Source organism: Lipophrys pholis (assembly GCF_963383615.2).
Source record: "Lipophrys pholis genome assembly, chromosome: 2".
Taxonomy (NCBI): Eukaryota; Metazoa; Chordata; class Actinopteri; order Blenniiformes; family Blenniidae; genus Lipophrys; species Lipophrys pholis.
Genome location: NC_137636.1, coordinates 38897193 through 38911262, shown reverse-complemented (window position 1 = coordinate 38911262; position 14070 = coordinate 38897193). Strand labels below are relative to the sequence as shown.

The 14070-nt window shown below is 46.9% G+C and overlaps 1 protein-coding gene across 2 annotated transcripts; it reads left to right on the top strand.

Moving 5' to 3' along the window:
* The first annotated feature begins 1619 nt into the window (after positions 1-1619).
* Positions 1620-13736, top strand: LOC308125395 (lactadherin-like). Of its 2 annotated transcripts, none has more exons than XM_080489090.1 (10): positions 1620-1852; positions 5066-5191; positions 5269-5400; positions 7635-7748; positions 8106-8287; positions 8372-8527; positions 8589-8733; positions 9193-9395; positions 9469-9624; positions 12700-13724. In XM_080489090.1, the coding sequence occupies exons 1-10, from the start codon at positions 1777-1779 to the stop codon at positions 12841-12843; spliced, it is 1434 nt and encodes a 477-aa protein (XP_080345216.1). In that variant the 5' UTR covers positions 1620-1776; the 3' UTR covers positions 12844-13724. The 2 variants fall into 2 exon arrangements, with proteins under 2 accessions (XP_080345216.1, XP_080345217.1); XM_080489091.1 differs by having other exon boundaries at positions 1648-1852; positions 9211-9395; positions 12700-13736.
* Positions 13737-14070: the final 334 nt, after the last annotated feature.

The following is a 14070-nucleotide window of genomic DNA, read 5'->3' as shown; positions in this document are numbered from 1 at the left end:
CGACACGCAATATTAGAGTCACCAGTCAAAAGTGATTGCATGTCTTTGGTAAGCTGGAGGAAACCCCATGCACACCAAGAGAGAAGATGCAAACCCCACAGATCCAGACTTGAACCTGGAACTTCTCTGCCTTGAGGCAACAGTGAAACCACTACTCCACCAAGCACACGTAGTATATCTGATGTATCGCTGTGGTTTTACAGTGCACTTTAGTGTTTTCTCCTCTTTTTGTGCCTCTGACTGGGTTAATGAAGGGTTTGTTCTGTGTTGGTACATTCTAGTTTGTGCTCTTCACCATGGAGAGCAGCTGAAGGCTTCCCACTGCACTGACTGCTCTGTTCCTGAAACACTGGCAGCGGCCACAAGAAAGAGAGAAAAAACTTTTCCCACACAGATTACTTTAAAGCTCCAGCTTTGTTTCTACTTTTTCATGTTTCTCCTCGAAATTAAAAGCTGCAATTAATTAAAGTGGCTCATCAGTATTACCAAAGCACGAGTAAGGCTGGTTTTAAAAGAACTTCGGTACCTTTCTAAGTTTGTAATCTGAGTTACACATATGTTGGTTTCCACCTTGTATGAAGGTGGATATTAATCCGTCAATAATCCCGGGGGTTTATTCAAATCTCCACCTCTCCTCCGAGTCCAGGCTGTAGTGACGCTTTAATGCGCTTCTCAAAATGTGTAATTTCATTATACAAAGACTTTGTTATGGATTATGAGGTGGAATGAAGATTAAATGGTCTCTCTTGTGGATTATGGTCACTTTAGGTTATAGAACAAGTTGTAAAGGAGCGTATCATTTTGTTTCCTAGGGTATATATGTGGGTAGAATATTCAAGAACATTTGTTTCAATCAGGCAGCTAAAGCTTTGGACATAATCCGTGTTAAAACAAATACATTCGTAGATTAAGTCTTGATTTTGATGAACTTTCTAAGCTTTTCAAACAGGAAGTTTATTCACAGGGAATTAACACCCAAACAGACATGCTGCTATGAATAAACATGCAGGAGGCCTCCTGCTCCCTCCTCCTCCTCCTCCTCCCTCCTCCTCCTCCTCCTGCTCCCTCCTCCTGCTCCCTCCTCCTCCTCCTCCTCCCTCCTCCTCCTCCTCCTGCTCCCTCCTCCTGCTCCCCCATTCTGCTCCTCCTCCTCCTCCTCCCTCCTCCTCCTCCTGCTCCCTCCTCCTCCTCCTGCTCCTCCTCCTGCTCCCTCCTCCTCCTCCTCCTCTTCCTCCTCCCTTCATCTGCTCCTTCCTCCTCCTCCTCCTCCTGCTCCCTCCTCCTGCTCCTTCCTCCTGCTCCCCCATTCTGCTCCTCCTCCTCCTCCTCCCTCCTCCTCCACCTGCTCCTTCCTCCTGCTCCCCCATTCTGCTCCTCCTCCTCCTCCTCCCTCCTCCTCCTCCTGCTCCCTCCTCCTCCTCCTGCTCCTCCTCCTGCTCCCTCCTCCTCCTCCTCCTCTTCCTCCTCCCTTCATCTGCTCCTTCCTCCTCCTCCTCCTCCTCCTCCCTCCACCTGCTCCCTCCTCCTCCACCTCCTCCTCCTCTTGCCTTCATCTGCTCCCTCCTCCTCCTCCTTCTCCCTCCTCCTGCTCCTCCTCCTCCCGGTGTCTCCGCCTCTTCAGGCAGCGTCACGTCAGAACCTGGGCTTCTTTATTCATTAGACACACTGCGTCTCAGAGTTCTCATAATTCCCACGGTGCGTAAAGGCAGCACCGGTGAGGCTGACGCTCAGAAAACAACAACAAACCAGCGGAAACAAACAAACAAACAAACAAACATGAGACGAGCTGGGAGTGTATTCACAACGTGTCTCGGGACGTTTTCTCTTCTGCTCTGCTTGTATTCAGTGGAAGGTGAGTGTCTTTTTAAACTAAACATCTGATGTCTCACTGAGTTCTAACTCCTCTAGATTTAATCCTCACATGGACTTTGGCTCCGCCACCGAGTTTCATTTCCCTTCTTACTCTTGACAACTGAGCAGATGATTCGCATTGAATTTCCTTGAGATTTACTGAACTGTGCTACAGGTCGAATGAGAAGACTTTTCATACATGTTAATGTAAACAGTTGATTATCAAATTGACCATAATTACTGTTGGATTTGATTTGATGTGTCTTTAATAATGTCTGTCAGAAAAGAGAGAGTCATCAGTCAAGCTTCAGTTATAAGAACTGACTTGTCCTCTGAAGTGTCTCTCTTTTTACTCATTTCAGTTCGACTCTATCTGGTTTTATATCAGTGGACTTCCTGGGCTCTGATGCATTTAAAAAGAAAATAACAACAACAAAACAGGAAATAAATGAGATGTTTTGTCCTTTAAGGATTTTCTTTGGATGCAAGTTTATGATTGTAGAATGTGTGATTACTCATGAGGCTGCTCTGTTACTACATGTTATTACATGTGAGCCTCTGTTATTAGTGGCAGTGTTCCTAAAGGCTGCTCAGTAGAAGAGCAGCTCCGGAGCTCTGGTCTTGTTTCTCCCTCTCTCTCTTGCACCAGAAACAGAAATGAGCAAAATGTGATCACATCTGCAGACACACTCCAGCCCCTCCAGCTAGTCCGGCCTTGGTTCTTTTACATCCTCTACTTTGCATTTTGATGCGTCGTCGTGCCGGTTGGAACCGTTCCCATCAGGCAAAGCGCTGGTGCAGATTGAGGGGAGAATAACACCATATGTGCTGCCGTCTGCAGCCAACCTGAGCCGGCTCTCTCCTCACCTGGCTCTAATTCCACCTGCAGACCTGTTGCTCTGCTCACTGCCCTCCCGTCCAATCAGCTGGACCCGGCATCCCCAGCCTCTCGTGAGCTGCTGCACTGTCAAGTTGTGTAACTGCTGGTTCCTCCCAGCAAACCGGCTAATCCAGCAAGCACTTAATCCTGCAACACAAACAGGCTGTGCTGTCAGGGCCGGCTGCAGCACCATGCTCCACGTCCTCACATTGACAGTAACTTACTGCACACAGGCTCATTTCTAGCGCATCTCTAATTCATTTCCTGCAGTCATGTGAAAACTTGATAAGTGAGATTTTCTGGAAAGGAGTGAACATGTGCATCCCGGTGGCAGAGCCCAGGTTTGTCGTCACCAGGAAACCTGTCATTTCAGCGGCAGAGCCAGTCTGCCTGGTCCACATGTGTTGGTCAGTGTGATGGCCTGCTTCAGCCCCCGGTGGTTTGGCCACCCTCTCCAGTATTCAGACATTTAGATCCAGAGTTTGATGTTCAGTTCAGTGCCACTCACAAACACGAGAGCGTCGCCTGCAGCTGCTCCAATGGCGACTGTGACGTGGCGCCAGACGACTCACAACAAGAGAAAACAAACACTGCCAGTTCACTGCTTCTTCTTCTCCTCCAGCGTGACTCATAACTCTGCCTCTGCTTTGGTTTTGACTTGATCCAGTCTGGATCTGTGACTCAGGTCTCTGGCGTTGAACTGCTGGGAGCAAAGAGACAACAGTCGGAGACGTGTGTCTTCATAACGTCATGTCAGATCCTGATCATGTTAAACTACAGACTGGAGATCCAGTAACACTGTGCTGTCAATCTGCTATTCTAGAAACTATGCAGTGGAGGTTTGAGTCTGGGCTTCCTGTGTACAGCTTCATGTTCTCCCTGTGTACAGCTTCATGTTCTCCCTGTGTGGAGCTTCATGTTCTCCCTGTGTACAGCTTCATGTTCTCCCTGTGTACAGCTTCATGTTCTCCCTGTGTACAGCTTCATGTTCTCCTTGTGTGGAGCTTCATGTTCTCCCTGTGTACAGCTTCATGTTCTCCCTGTGTACAGCTTCATGTTCTCCCTGTGTACAGCTTCACGTTCTCCCTGTGTACAGCTTCACGTTCTCCCTGTGTACAGCTTCACGTTCTCCCTGTGTACAGCTTCATGTTCTCCCTGTGTACAGCTTCATGTTCTCCCTGTGTACAGCTTCATGTTCTCCCTGTGTACAGCTTCATGTTCTCCTTGTGTGGAGCTTCATGTTCTCCCTGTGTACAGCTTCATGTTCTCCCTGTGTACAGCTTCATGTTCTTCCTGTGTGGAGCTTCATGTTCTCCCTGTGTGGAGCTTCATGTTCTCCCTGTGTGGAGCTTCATGTTCTCCCTGTGTACAGCTTCATGTTCTCCCTGTGTACAGCTTCATGTTCTCCCTGTGTACAGCTTCATGTTCTCCCTGTGTGGAGCTTCATGTTCTCCCTGTGTACAGCTTCATGTTCTCCCTGTGTGTTCATTGCTACCAAAAAACTAAAGAGTCGTCTTGGTGAGCAGGACAACGAGAAACCACGACTCCTCAATCCGTTTTCATTTACAACAAAAGCGACGCGATACGAAGCTCCCTGAAACAATAACATGACCTGCACAGACAGTCTGAGTGACTTTAAACGGTAGAAAATTGTGGCCCATGATTGTCTTGATATCTCGTCATCTTTCACTTCACCTGCATCTCTTATTTGCACGTTTCTATCATGTGGCCAAGAACAATACTCTCATTTATTACGTGTTTTCTCCCTGAACGTATCCCAGTGATTCACATCAATAGTTTTCAGGACTCTCTGGGTTCCAAGCAGCAGCAGGAACTCACACATCAGAGATTGATCACAAAGTGAGGGGTCGATAAAGAACTGCTTTAACTAGAGCTACACTCGGTAGAGTGCCGGTTAAACTAGAGCTACACTCGGTAGAGCACAGACTTTCACCAAAGCCACATTTGTTTGTTTAGCCAAGTTAGCATTGATAGCATGTTAGCTCAATGCTAACTAGCCTGTCAGGTAGCTCCATCACTGTGAAACGCTGAGCAGGGAGCGTCTCCATGGCAACAGACGCTGTTCTCCTTTGATCTCCTGCATGAGGAGCCTCTCATCCTCTTTGTATGGGACAGTTAAACGTTAACGTCCCAACATCTAATGGATGCTTGATGATGACAAATCATCCCTGAAGATTTCATGTCATTCTTTCTTATAAAACAGAGATACAAGCCAATAAACAAATACATACAGACAACAACATAAACTTCTCAGCCAGCTTTGTTGGTGACGGTAATAATGGGTTTCACTGTGTGTCTATCTCTGTCCCTCAGGCGAATACTGTAAAGTCAATCTTTGCCACAATGGAGGAACGTGTGTGACGGGCGTCGGAGAGGATCCCTTCATCTGCATCTGCGACGACGGCTTCGGTGGCGACACCTGCAACCTGACGGAGATCGGTGGGGCTGAAAGAGGAGAAACCTGGCAGGAAACACACGTCTGACCACAGGACTAACCTCCTTCCTCTGTCGCTCAGGTCCCTGCAACCCCAACCCCTGTAGGAACGACGGGTCCTGCGAGGTCGTCGCTCCGACCAGACGAGGAGACGTTTTCAACGAGTACATCTGCAGGTGCCAGCCGGGCTTCCAGGGAGTTCACTGTCAGATCAGTGAGTTATTTCTGGATTCAACTCACCGAGTTTCCTTTTCTACACGCCACCTTCACCACTGCATCCTCAGACGACACCTGGGTCTCTAGTTAATGAATTGCAAAAGCTTCTAAACTAGCAGGTGTGGACATGAAGGATTAGGGAGCGTTCTGGGAAAGGAGCTGAACAACTCATGGAATCTAGAGCAAGAAACAAGTCGGGAAATGAGAGAAAATGAAGAAAAACTCTCTAGAAGTGCAGAGTTTTTGGTTCAAACGGCAGCAGGTCCTACTTCTTGACCTGAGGAGGACATCTTCCATCCTGTCACAACACCAATAGTGAAGAGGCGTGTATTCTGCTCGGCAGGCCTCATTTAGAAGTGCTGTGGTGGTTCAGCCTGGTTCATTAGTGAGAGACGTTTCCAGGTCTCTGAGCATCAGACGCTCTTCACACGGCTTCCACTCTGCAGCTCCACCAGCTCCCACGGCCAACGGGATGCTACCAGCTCCCTCAGATCCTCTCAATACACTTTGAAGTAACTTTAAACTTTAGGATTATAGCAAAGTAAATACTTTAAGTTTGAAAGAGAACAAAATGTAAAAGAATCTTTTGTGGATCTCAGTGAAGCGTTCACAGTAAAGAGCACTGAGCTGTGAATCCTCCATTTTGGACAAACGCTCTCGAAGCTTCTTTGTGTCTGTGACCGCTGAGAGAAAATTCCCTTTGAGCAGAAAACACCCAAGAGTGGCCAGCTCACCCGCCCGAAGCCTGCAGGCTCACCACCAATTGTAGTGTCTGCACAGTTTGTCCGTCAACTCCCTAACATTCTCTCATTTTGAAGCAGGGCAGGCTTCACAGGGCTTCAGATCCATGAGCAGAATGTGAACCGTCCTGTGAGATGAAACAAGCAAATTAAGCTTCAAATACTGCTCTATCTGAATGAGCCACTCAAGATCACCATGAATTACAGTCCCATTGGAGAAAATGCAGCGTTCAGAATCTTCACGCTGCATTTAAGGAGCCGACAGAGGAGGAGATTTCATGCTCCCTTTCTCGCTCAGACCGTTTGTTTCCCAGCATTATTATTAACGTGGTCTCAGACACACAAGCGTTTGTTTCTAAGTTGTAAGCAATCCTCTTAGCATTAACGGGAGCGAGAACCAAACAGGCCAATGTCACATTACGTCAACCTGTCGTCTGCTTCAGTCCTGAAGTTTCTTTATCTGCCAGCCCGAGAGGTGAAACAGGCTTTCATGCGGTTCTGGACAGACCGGAGCAGTTTGCAGTTCCATAGCTACTCTTTACGAGATATTATATGCTTTTATGTTTCGCTGTGTATTTTAGATATTCCTTCATATATAGTATACTTTAAATGTAATTGTTGGTATTATCTGAGAATTACCATTACATTCATGCATCATTTGATAGATTTCCTGTGATTCTGTGATTGTGGAGGAAATACGTGTACATTTATAATAGAGTAGATTTAAAAGAACAAATATTCGATGCAATTCATTATTAGGATTTTTTGGGGTTTTCTATTTAATATTTAGGCGATTAACAGATGCATTGTTTGTTTTTGGTTTGGTAGTTTTATGTAGATTTGTTTATTGGGATAAAGAGATGAGAAAATGTTCTCAGGAAATTAAAATCTGAGCCTTTTGTTTAATTCTCACTAAAAAAAAGCAATAATAATAATAGATTGATAGATTATATATTGAATCATTTGTTTAAACTATTAACCAGGTAATGAATGCAGCTGGAATCACTGAAAGTCATCAGCATCCAGTTAAAAAAACATGAGTTCCCTGTTCGGGACCATCTGCACGTGCTGTGTGAGCGCGCCACCTTGTGGAGAGCAGTGGACGTCACATACACCTGCCTTGTTGCCATGGTTACTGTGAAGCGGTGAACCTGAAGGGGGTGGACAGGGTGGAAATAAAATAAGGTTGGGACATATGAAATGTTCTATTAAAGTTGATGGATTTTACTTTCTTCTCAGTTATAAAGTAAATTCACGGCTTGTTGGTTCATGATCGTGAATCCCAGATTTTCTGATGTGATCAACACATTTATTTGTTTGTGAATCTTCCTGATGATGATGTGACACTAATCTAACCTCCAAATACCACAAAGTCTGAGTCACATCACAAAACATCCATAATCTGCCTTTTTCTTGTGTTTCCTATTTTGCCCTAATGCTTGTCTGAAGGCAGTTTGAGAACAGGAGAATGAGAATCTCTTGTATATTCCAGACGTGAATGACTGTGCGAACCAGCCCTGTAAGAATGGAGGAAGTTGTCGAGATCTGGACGGCGACTTCGCCTGCCAGTGTCCTTCGCCGTACGTCGGAAAGCAGTGCCAGCTCCGTACGTACCCCCGCTGCCACGTCAACACACATCCTCCTCAGACATGTACACCTCAGTGTGTACGAAGTAACACACTTACAATGCAGAAATGTAAGGCATTAGGATTCACATGTTGGTAATATTGTACTGGTTACAATCTAAATCACATGCAATATCAGGAGTTGTACCCTGATTAGGTGTGACACCCTCTGCTGAATGTCAACCAGCTGCATTTCAGTCATTTAGAATGCAGAGTCATGATTCTGTGGTTATTTTAGTGAAGGTTATTCAAAAGTACTGCAAAAGTAGAAGAGACAGTAATATTGTAATATAACGTATTACTTTCAAATGACAGTAAGTCTCTGCCACGTATCCCAGGGTGCATCTCTCTGCTGGGGATGGAGGGAGGAGCCATCGTGGAGTCCCAGATTTCCGCCTCCTCGGTGCACTACGGCATCATGGGGCTCCAGCGTTGGGGCCCCGAGCTGGCTCGACTCAACAACCAGGGTGTGGTGAACGCCTGGACGTCAGCCGCCCACGACAGGAACCCCTGGATCGAGGTGAGGGAGGAGGCGGCTTCCGGCCCGGGGGGCTGGCCCATGGCGACGTTCACACTGACACACACCTGACAACTTCCTCCTCAGGTCAACGTGCAGAAGAAGATGCGTCTGACCGGCATCATCACTCAGGGCGCCAGCCGCCTGGGCACGGCGGAGTACATCAAGGCCTTCAAGGTGGCCAGCAGCTTCGACGGAAACACTTTCGTCACCTACAAGGCGGACGGCCAACGCAGGGACAAGGTGAGGCCTGTGACTGTTCTTTTCTTCACTTCACTCCTCACTTCCTGTTTGCCTGTTGCAGGTTTTCGTGGGCAATACGGATAACGACGGCACCAAGACCAACCTGTTGGACCCCCCCATCGTGGCCCAGTACATCCGCATCATCCCTGTGGTGTGCCGCCGGGCCTGCACTCTGCGCATGGAGCTGGTGGGCTGCGAGCTGAATGGTAAACACCGGAACACAGAACCTCCACTGAGGTTCTCCCTGCTGTGAGGGAAGCAGGAGGATTTGTCCTCTCTGTGTTGACGTCTTCTCTCTGACGTCTTGCTGACGGGCAGAATGGCAGTGAAGGAGTTTATGTCACTGCACAACAACTCAGACAGTGTTTCTCTTGACTTCTTCAGTCATAAGCAGTGAAGCATCCATCCACACCTCTTCATCTGCAGCTCCCCTCTGCTCCCTGCACCTCCTTCTCTTTTCTTTTCCACTTGCTCACTTGTTGGGGCTTTTAATCGTCGTTAAACTCTGTGAATCTCAGCCACTTTCTTCATATTTTGGGGTGAAATGGATACTCTTGACCCTTGGGTGTATTCATTTGTGTTTCTTCTCCTCCTCCTCCTCCTCCTCCTCTTCCTCCTTCCCTTTGCCTCGCTCGTCCCTCCGTCCTCCTCCTCTGGATTCACAGTCTATTCCAACACGGCAGGTTGCTCTGAGCCGCTGGGCATGAGGTCTCGGCTGGTGTCAGACGCCCAGCTCTCAGCCTCCAGCGCTTTCCGCACGTGGGGCATCGACACGTTCACGTGGCGTCCCCAGTTCGCCCGGCTGGACAAGGTGGGGAAGACGAACGCCTGGTCTCCTGCACACAACAACCGCTCCGAGTGGATCCAGGTGAGTCCGACTGTCCACATGCAGCTGAAGTCAGCGGCTGCTGCTGCAGCTTGACTCTCCATTCTGCCTTCAGGTGGATTTAGAGAAGACGAAGCGTCTGACGGGCATCATCACGCAGGGGGCCAAGGACTTCGGGGTGGTGCAGTTTGTTTCAGTGTTTAAAGTGGCGTACAGTAATGACGGAGAGTCCTGGAGTACGGTGAAGGACGAGAACTCCGGAAACGAGCAGGTAAGGCCGAGCCTTCAGGTGGCAGATTCTTCCACTGATACCTCAAGTCTCTTTCTCAATAATATCAAGGAATTGATCAGTAATGTGGGCGCTGGCTTTAAAAATACAAACATGTTTGCATGTTTATTGATCTCCTTCTGACTTTGTTCAATTCTTCTCATTGACTTTCTGAAAGTCTTCATATAAATGGATATTTATTGTCGTCTGCAGTAAAACAAGGGCCTCCGATTATTCATGGTTAGGGTTTCTGACAAAAATAGCTTTGTGTTATTCTTCACACTTGGTGGAGCTCTCAGTTTAGTTTAGTTTTTCATTTATTGTAAAAAGAAATTATGAAAAACATTTATACAATACAGTACAGAAGAAAAGCTTTTAAACTCTTTAATGAAAGGGAGCAGAAAGAAGATTAACTTATAAACTCTACCGATTACCTTAATTAATACACGGCTCAAACAACTAAAGGGACACCTGAACGAGACAATGTCTGTCCCACTGGTGGGACATCCACCTGTCCAGGTAGGAAGCAACACTAATTGTTCATCAATGAAACAGACAACATGAGGAAATGAGAGGTGATTATCAAGACAACTGCTAGAAAGGAGGTTCTGCAGGTGGTGACCACAAACCATGACGCTGTTCTCCTGGTTCCTGGCTGAGGTTCTGCTCACTGGTGAATGTTGTTAGTGTTCTCCGTCCTGGAGGCAGCAGGAGGCGAGTCGACAACCAACACAAGTTGCTCAGGTTGAGCAACTCATCCAAGGTGGAACATCAATGTGAGCTGTGTCTCCCAGCACAGTGTCCAGAGCATGGAGGAGACACCAGGAGACAGGCCAGGACACCAGGAGACATGGAGGGGGGTGTAGGAGGGCAACAAGCCAGCAGCAGGACCACTACCTCCTCCTTTGAGCAAGAAGGAACCGGAGGAGCCCTGGAAGAGCCCAGCAACATGACCTCCATCAGGTCACTAATGTGATGTTTCTGCTCAAACTGTCAGAAACAGACTTCCCCAGGGTGCTATGAGGGCCCACGTCCACCAGGGGGGGCTGTTCTTACAGCCCCACACCCTGCAGGCCCATTGGCATTAGCCAGAGAACAGCAACACTGGCAGGTTGGCCAGTGGAACCCTGGGTTCTTCACAGATGAGAGCAGCTTCACACTGAGCACATGTGACCGACGTGACAGAGTCCTGAGAACGTGGAGAACGTTCTGCCATCAGGTACCGGGATGAGATCCTCAGACCCAGTGTGAGACCAGATGCTGCTGCAGTGGTTCCTGGGTTCCTTCTGATGCAGGACAATGCCAGGCCTCATGTGGCTGAAGTGTGTCAACAGTTCTTCCATGATGAAGGTCTTGATGCTCTGGACTGGCCTGCCGGTTCCCCAGACCTCAATCCAACTGTCTGGTTCCATCCACCAACCACACCTTGACCACAGACGGTCCAGGAGGTGACTGACGCTTTGATCCAAGTGTGGGAGAACATCCCTCAGGAGAACATCCTTCAGGAGAACGTCCCTCAGGAGAACATCCCTCAGGAGAACGTCCTTCAGGAGAACGTCCCTCAGGAGAACATCCCTCAGGACAACGTCACTCAGGACAACATCCCTCAGGACAACATCCTTCAGGAGGCCATCCCTCAGGACAACATCCCTCAGGAGAACATCCCTCAGGAGAACATCCCTCAGGAGAACGTCCTTCAGGAGAACGTCCCTCAGGAGAACATCCCCCAGGAGAACATCCCTCAGGACAACGTCACTTAGGAGAACATCTCTCAGGACAACATCCCTCAGGAGAACATCCCTCAGGACAACATCCTTCAGGAGAACATCCCTCAGGAGAACGTCCCTCAGGAGGCCATCCCTCAGGAGAACATCCCTCAGGACAACATCCCTCAGGAGAACATCCTTCAGGAGAACGTCCCTCAGGAGAACATCCCTCAGGAGAACATCCCTCAGGATAACATCCCTCGGGAGAACATCCCTCAGGATAACATCTCTCAGGATAACATCTCTCAGGAGAACATCCCTCAGGAGAACGTCCCTCAGGAGAACGTCCCTCGGGAGAACATCCCTCAGGATAACATCCCTCAGGAGAACATCCCTCAGGAGAACATCCCTCAGGAGAACGTCCCTCAGGAGAACGTCCCTCGGGAGAACGTCCCTCAGGAGAATGTCCACCACCTCATCAGAAGCATGTCCAGGTGTTGTAGGGAGGTCTTCCAGGCAGATGGAGGCCACACACACACACACACACACACACACACATAGTTCATATACATATTCAGCCTAAATGAAAGTTAGAAGTTACACAAAAGTGCATTTTAGGTATTATTGAGTTAATAACAAACATTTGGGCAAAAGATAAAACACATTGAACGGTGTTCTTATTTGCATTTATCCCAGTTGCTCCTTCGTGTTGCTCTGTTGGATCCAGATCTTTAATATATTGAATGAATATTGTTTATACTTTGATATATATGTGATCCTCTGTAATGGCATCCCTGCAGACATATACAACATATGGCATTTCTTCACATGTAGAGGAGTCGTGGTTATAGTCATTATTTTTAAATTATCACTCAACTGTAGTTTAAATTTGCCTTTTTCACTTTTATGAGATTATTCTAGTTTAAGCAATCGTTTCTCAAATATTGCATTTTAATGAGAAAACTCCACATATATGTAATTTAATGACATTTCAGGTGTGTAGTTGATCTTTTTAAGGCCTTTAAAAGAAAGTGTATTTGGATAACGTTTCACGACGCTGTCGGGTGGTTAAAAATAAGAAGCCCCAAACTTCTACTTTATTTCCGACCACCGTTTAATTTTCCTCTCGGTGAGATAAAAGGCTGTTTTCATGGTAGAATCTTTTTCAGGGAGGATTTCTGTGGTAATGTAGAGGATTTATTTAAACTGTGAGACAGTCGACAGTTAATATGTCAGTTTGTTAAAAGATTTATTTTAATTATGTCAAGAGGAAATTAAACATTAAAGAGCACAATTGTTCTTATAGATTAAAAAAAGAGTGTCTTATAAGTAAAAGTTAGACTTTAATTGGAGCTTCTATGTTCATTTGCAGCTTTTCCAAGGAAACATCGACAACAACACGCATAAGAAGAACGAGTTCCAGCCTCCGTTCTTCGCCCGATACGTACGAGTCGTTCCCTGGGAGTGGCACGAACGCATCACCCTGCGCATGGAGCTGCTGGGCTGCGAGGACTAGAGACACATCAGCCGTCTGGGCTTCGTCTTCATCCTGCTCCTCCTCCTCCTCCTGCTCCTACTCCTGCTCCTCCTCCTCCTGCTCCTCCTCCTCCTGCTCCTCCTCCTCCTCCTCCTACTGCTCCTACTCCTCCTCGTCCTTGTCCTCCTCCTGCTCCTACTCCTCCTCCTCCTCCTGCTCCTACTCCTCCTCCTCCTGCTCCTCCTCCTCTTCCTCTTCCTCCTCGTCCTCCTCCTGCTCCTACTCCTCCTCCTCCTGCTCCTCCTCCTCTTCCTCTTCCTCCTCGTCCTCCTCCTCCTCCTCCTCCTCCTCCTCCTCGGAGAGCGGATCCTAAACAGAGTCCTCTGCTCCTCAGACATGGAGCTTCCTGGACAGGCTGGACTTTAACACTCGTAGTATTTCTGACTAGTATTTTCTAAGTCTTTATTAATGAATGAGTTTTGATATTTTTGCAGCTTTGCTTGCTCAGACTCGCCGTTCAGGAGCCTCACCTCTGGTAGCTTTGAATCAATAAACAGACGTCCTTGGTATCAGCCCCAATCTTTTATGTTATTTTAACATTTCATCTCCTCTGTTTCAACTCTTTTACTCCTCAAGACACAAACTGGCAGAAGGATTCAGAGCTTGTTCAATACCTGCCATATTTCCACTTTTCCAGCCACACGGAGAAAGTTTGTCAACTTTCAATCTTAAACCCAACTGAGGCATTTCAATACAATGATGACTCGGTTTTTTTAACAAATTGTCTGTTCTATTCTTGCATCTACTTTGACTGTTTAATCCTTTTTACATGTGAAATGTTTAGAAAAGACGCACTGTTTTACATTTGTTTTTTTAAATTAATTGTTTGTCTTGTGCCGAGATAATAAACCATAAAATTAATCTGTGTGTGGACATTTGTCTCCAACTTCTCAATTAAAGATCACGAGAGAAAAATATCTCACTTAAGTTGACAATTATTAGGAAAATACTATTTGTTTATGTACTACGATTTGTTAAATGAACCCAAAACCACTTTAGAGAAAAACACATTGGATTGTAAAATTGAAAAAAAAAATTGAACACAACTATTTTAGAAAATGTCTTGATTTGGTGCATTTTTAACAAATTGCTGATAAAATCCCAAATTCTGAAGGTGAAAGATGAGAACACCTGAGTAGTTTATTTCTGCTCACCAGTGAGGTCATGAGGAAAGCAATGAGGCCCCCTAGCGGCGCCGTCAGAACA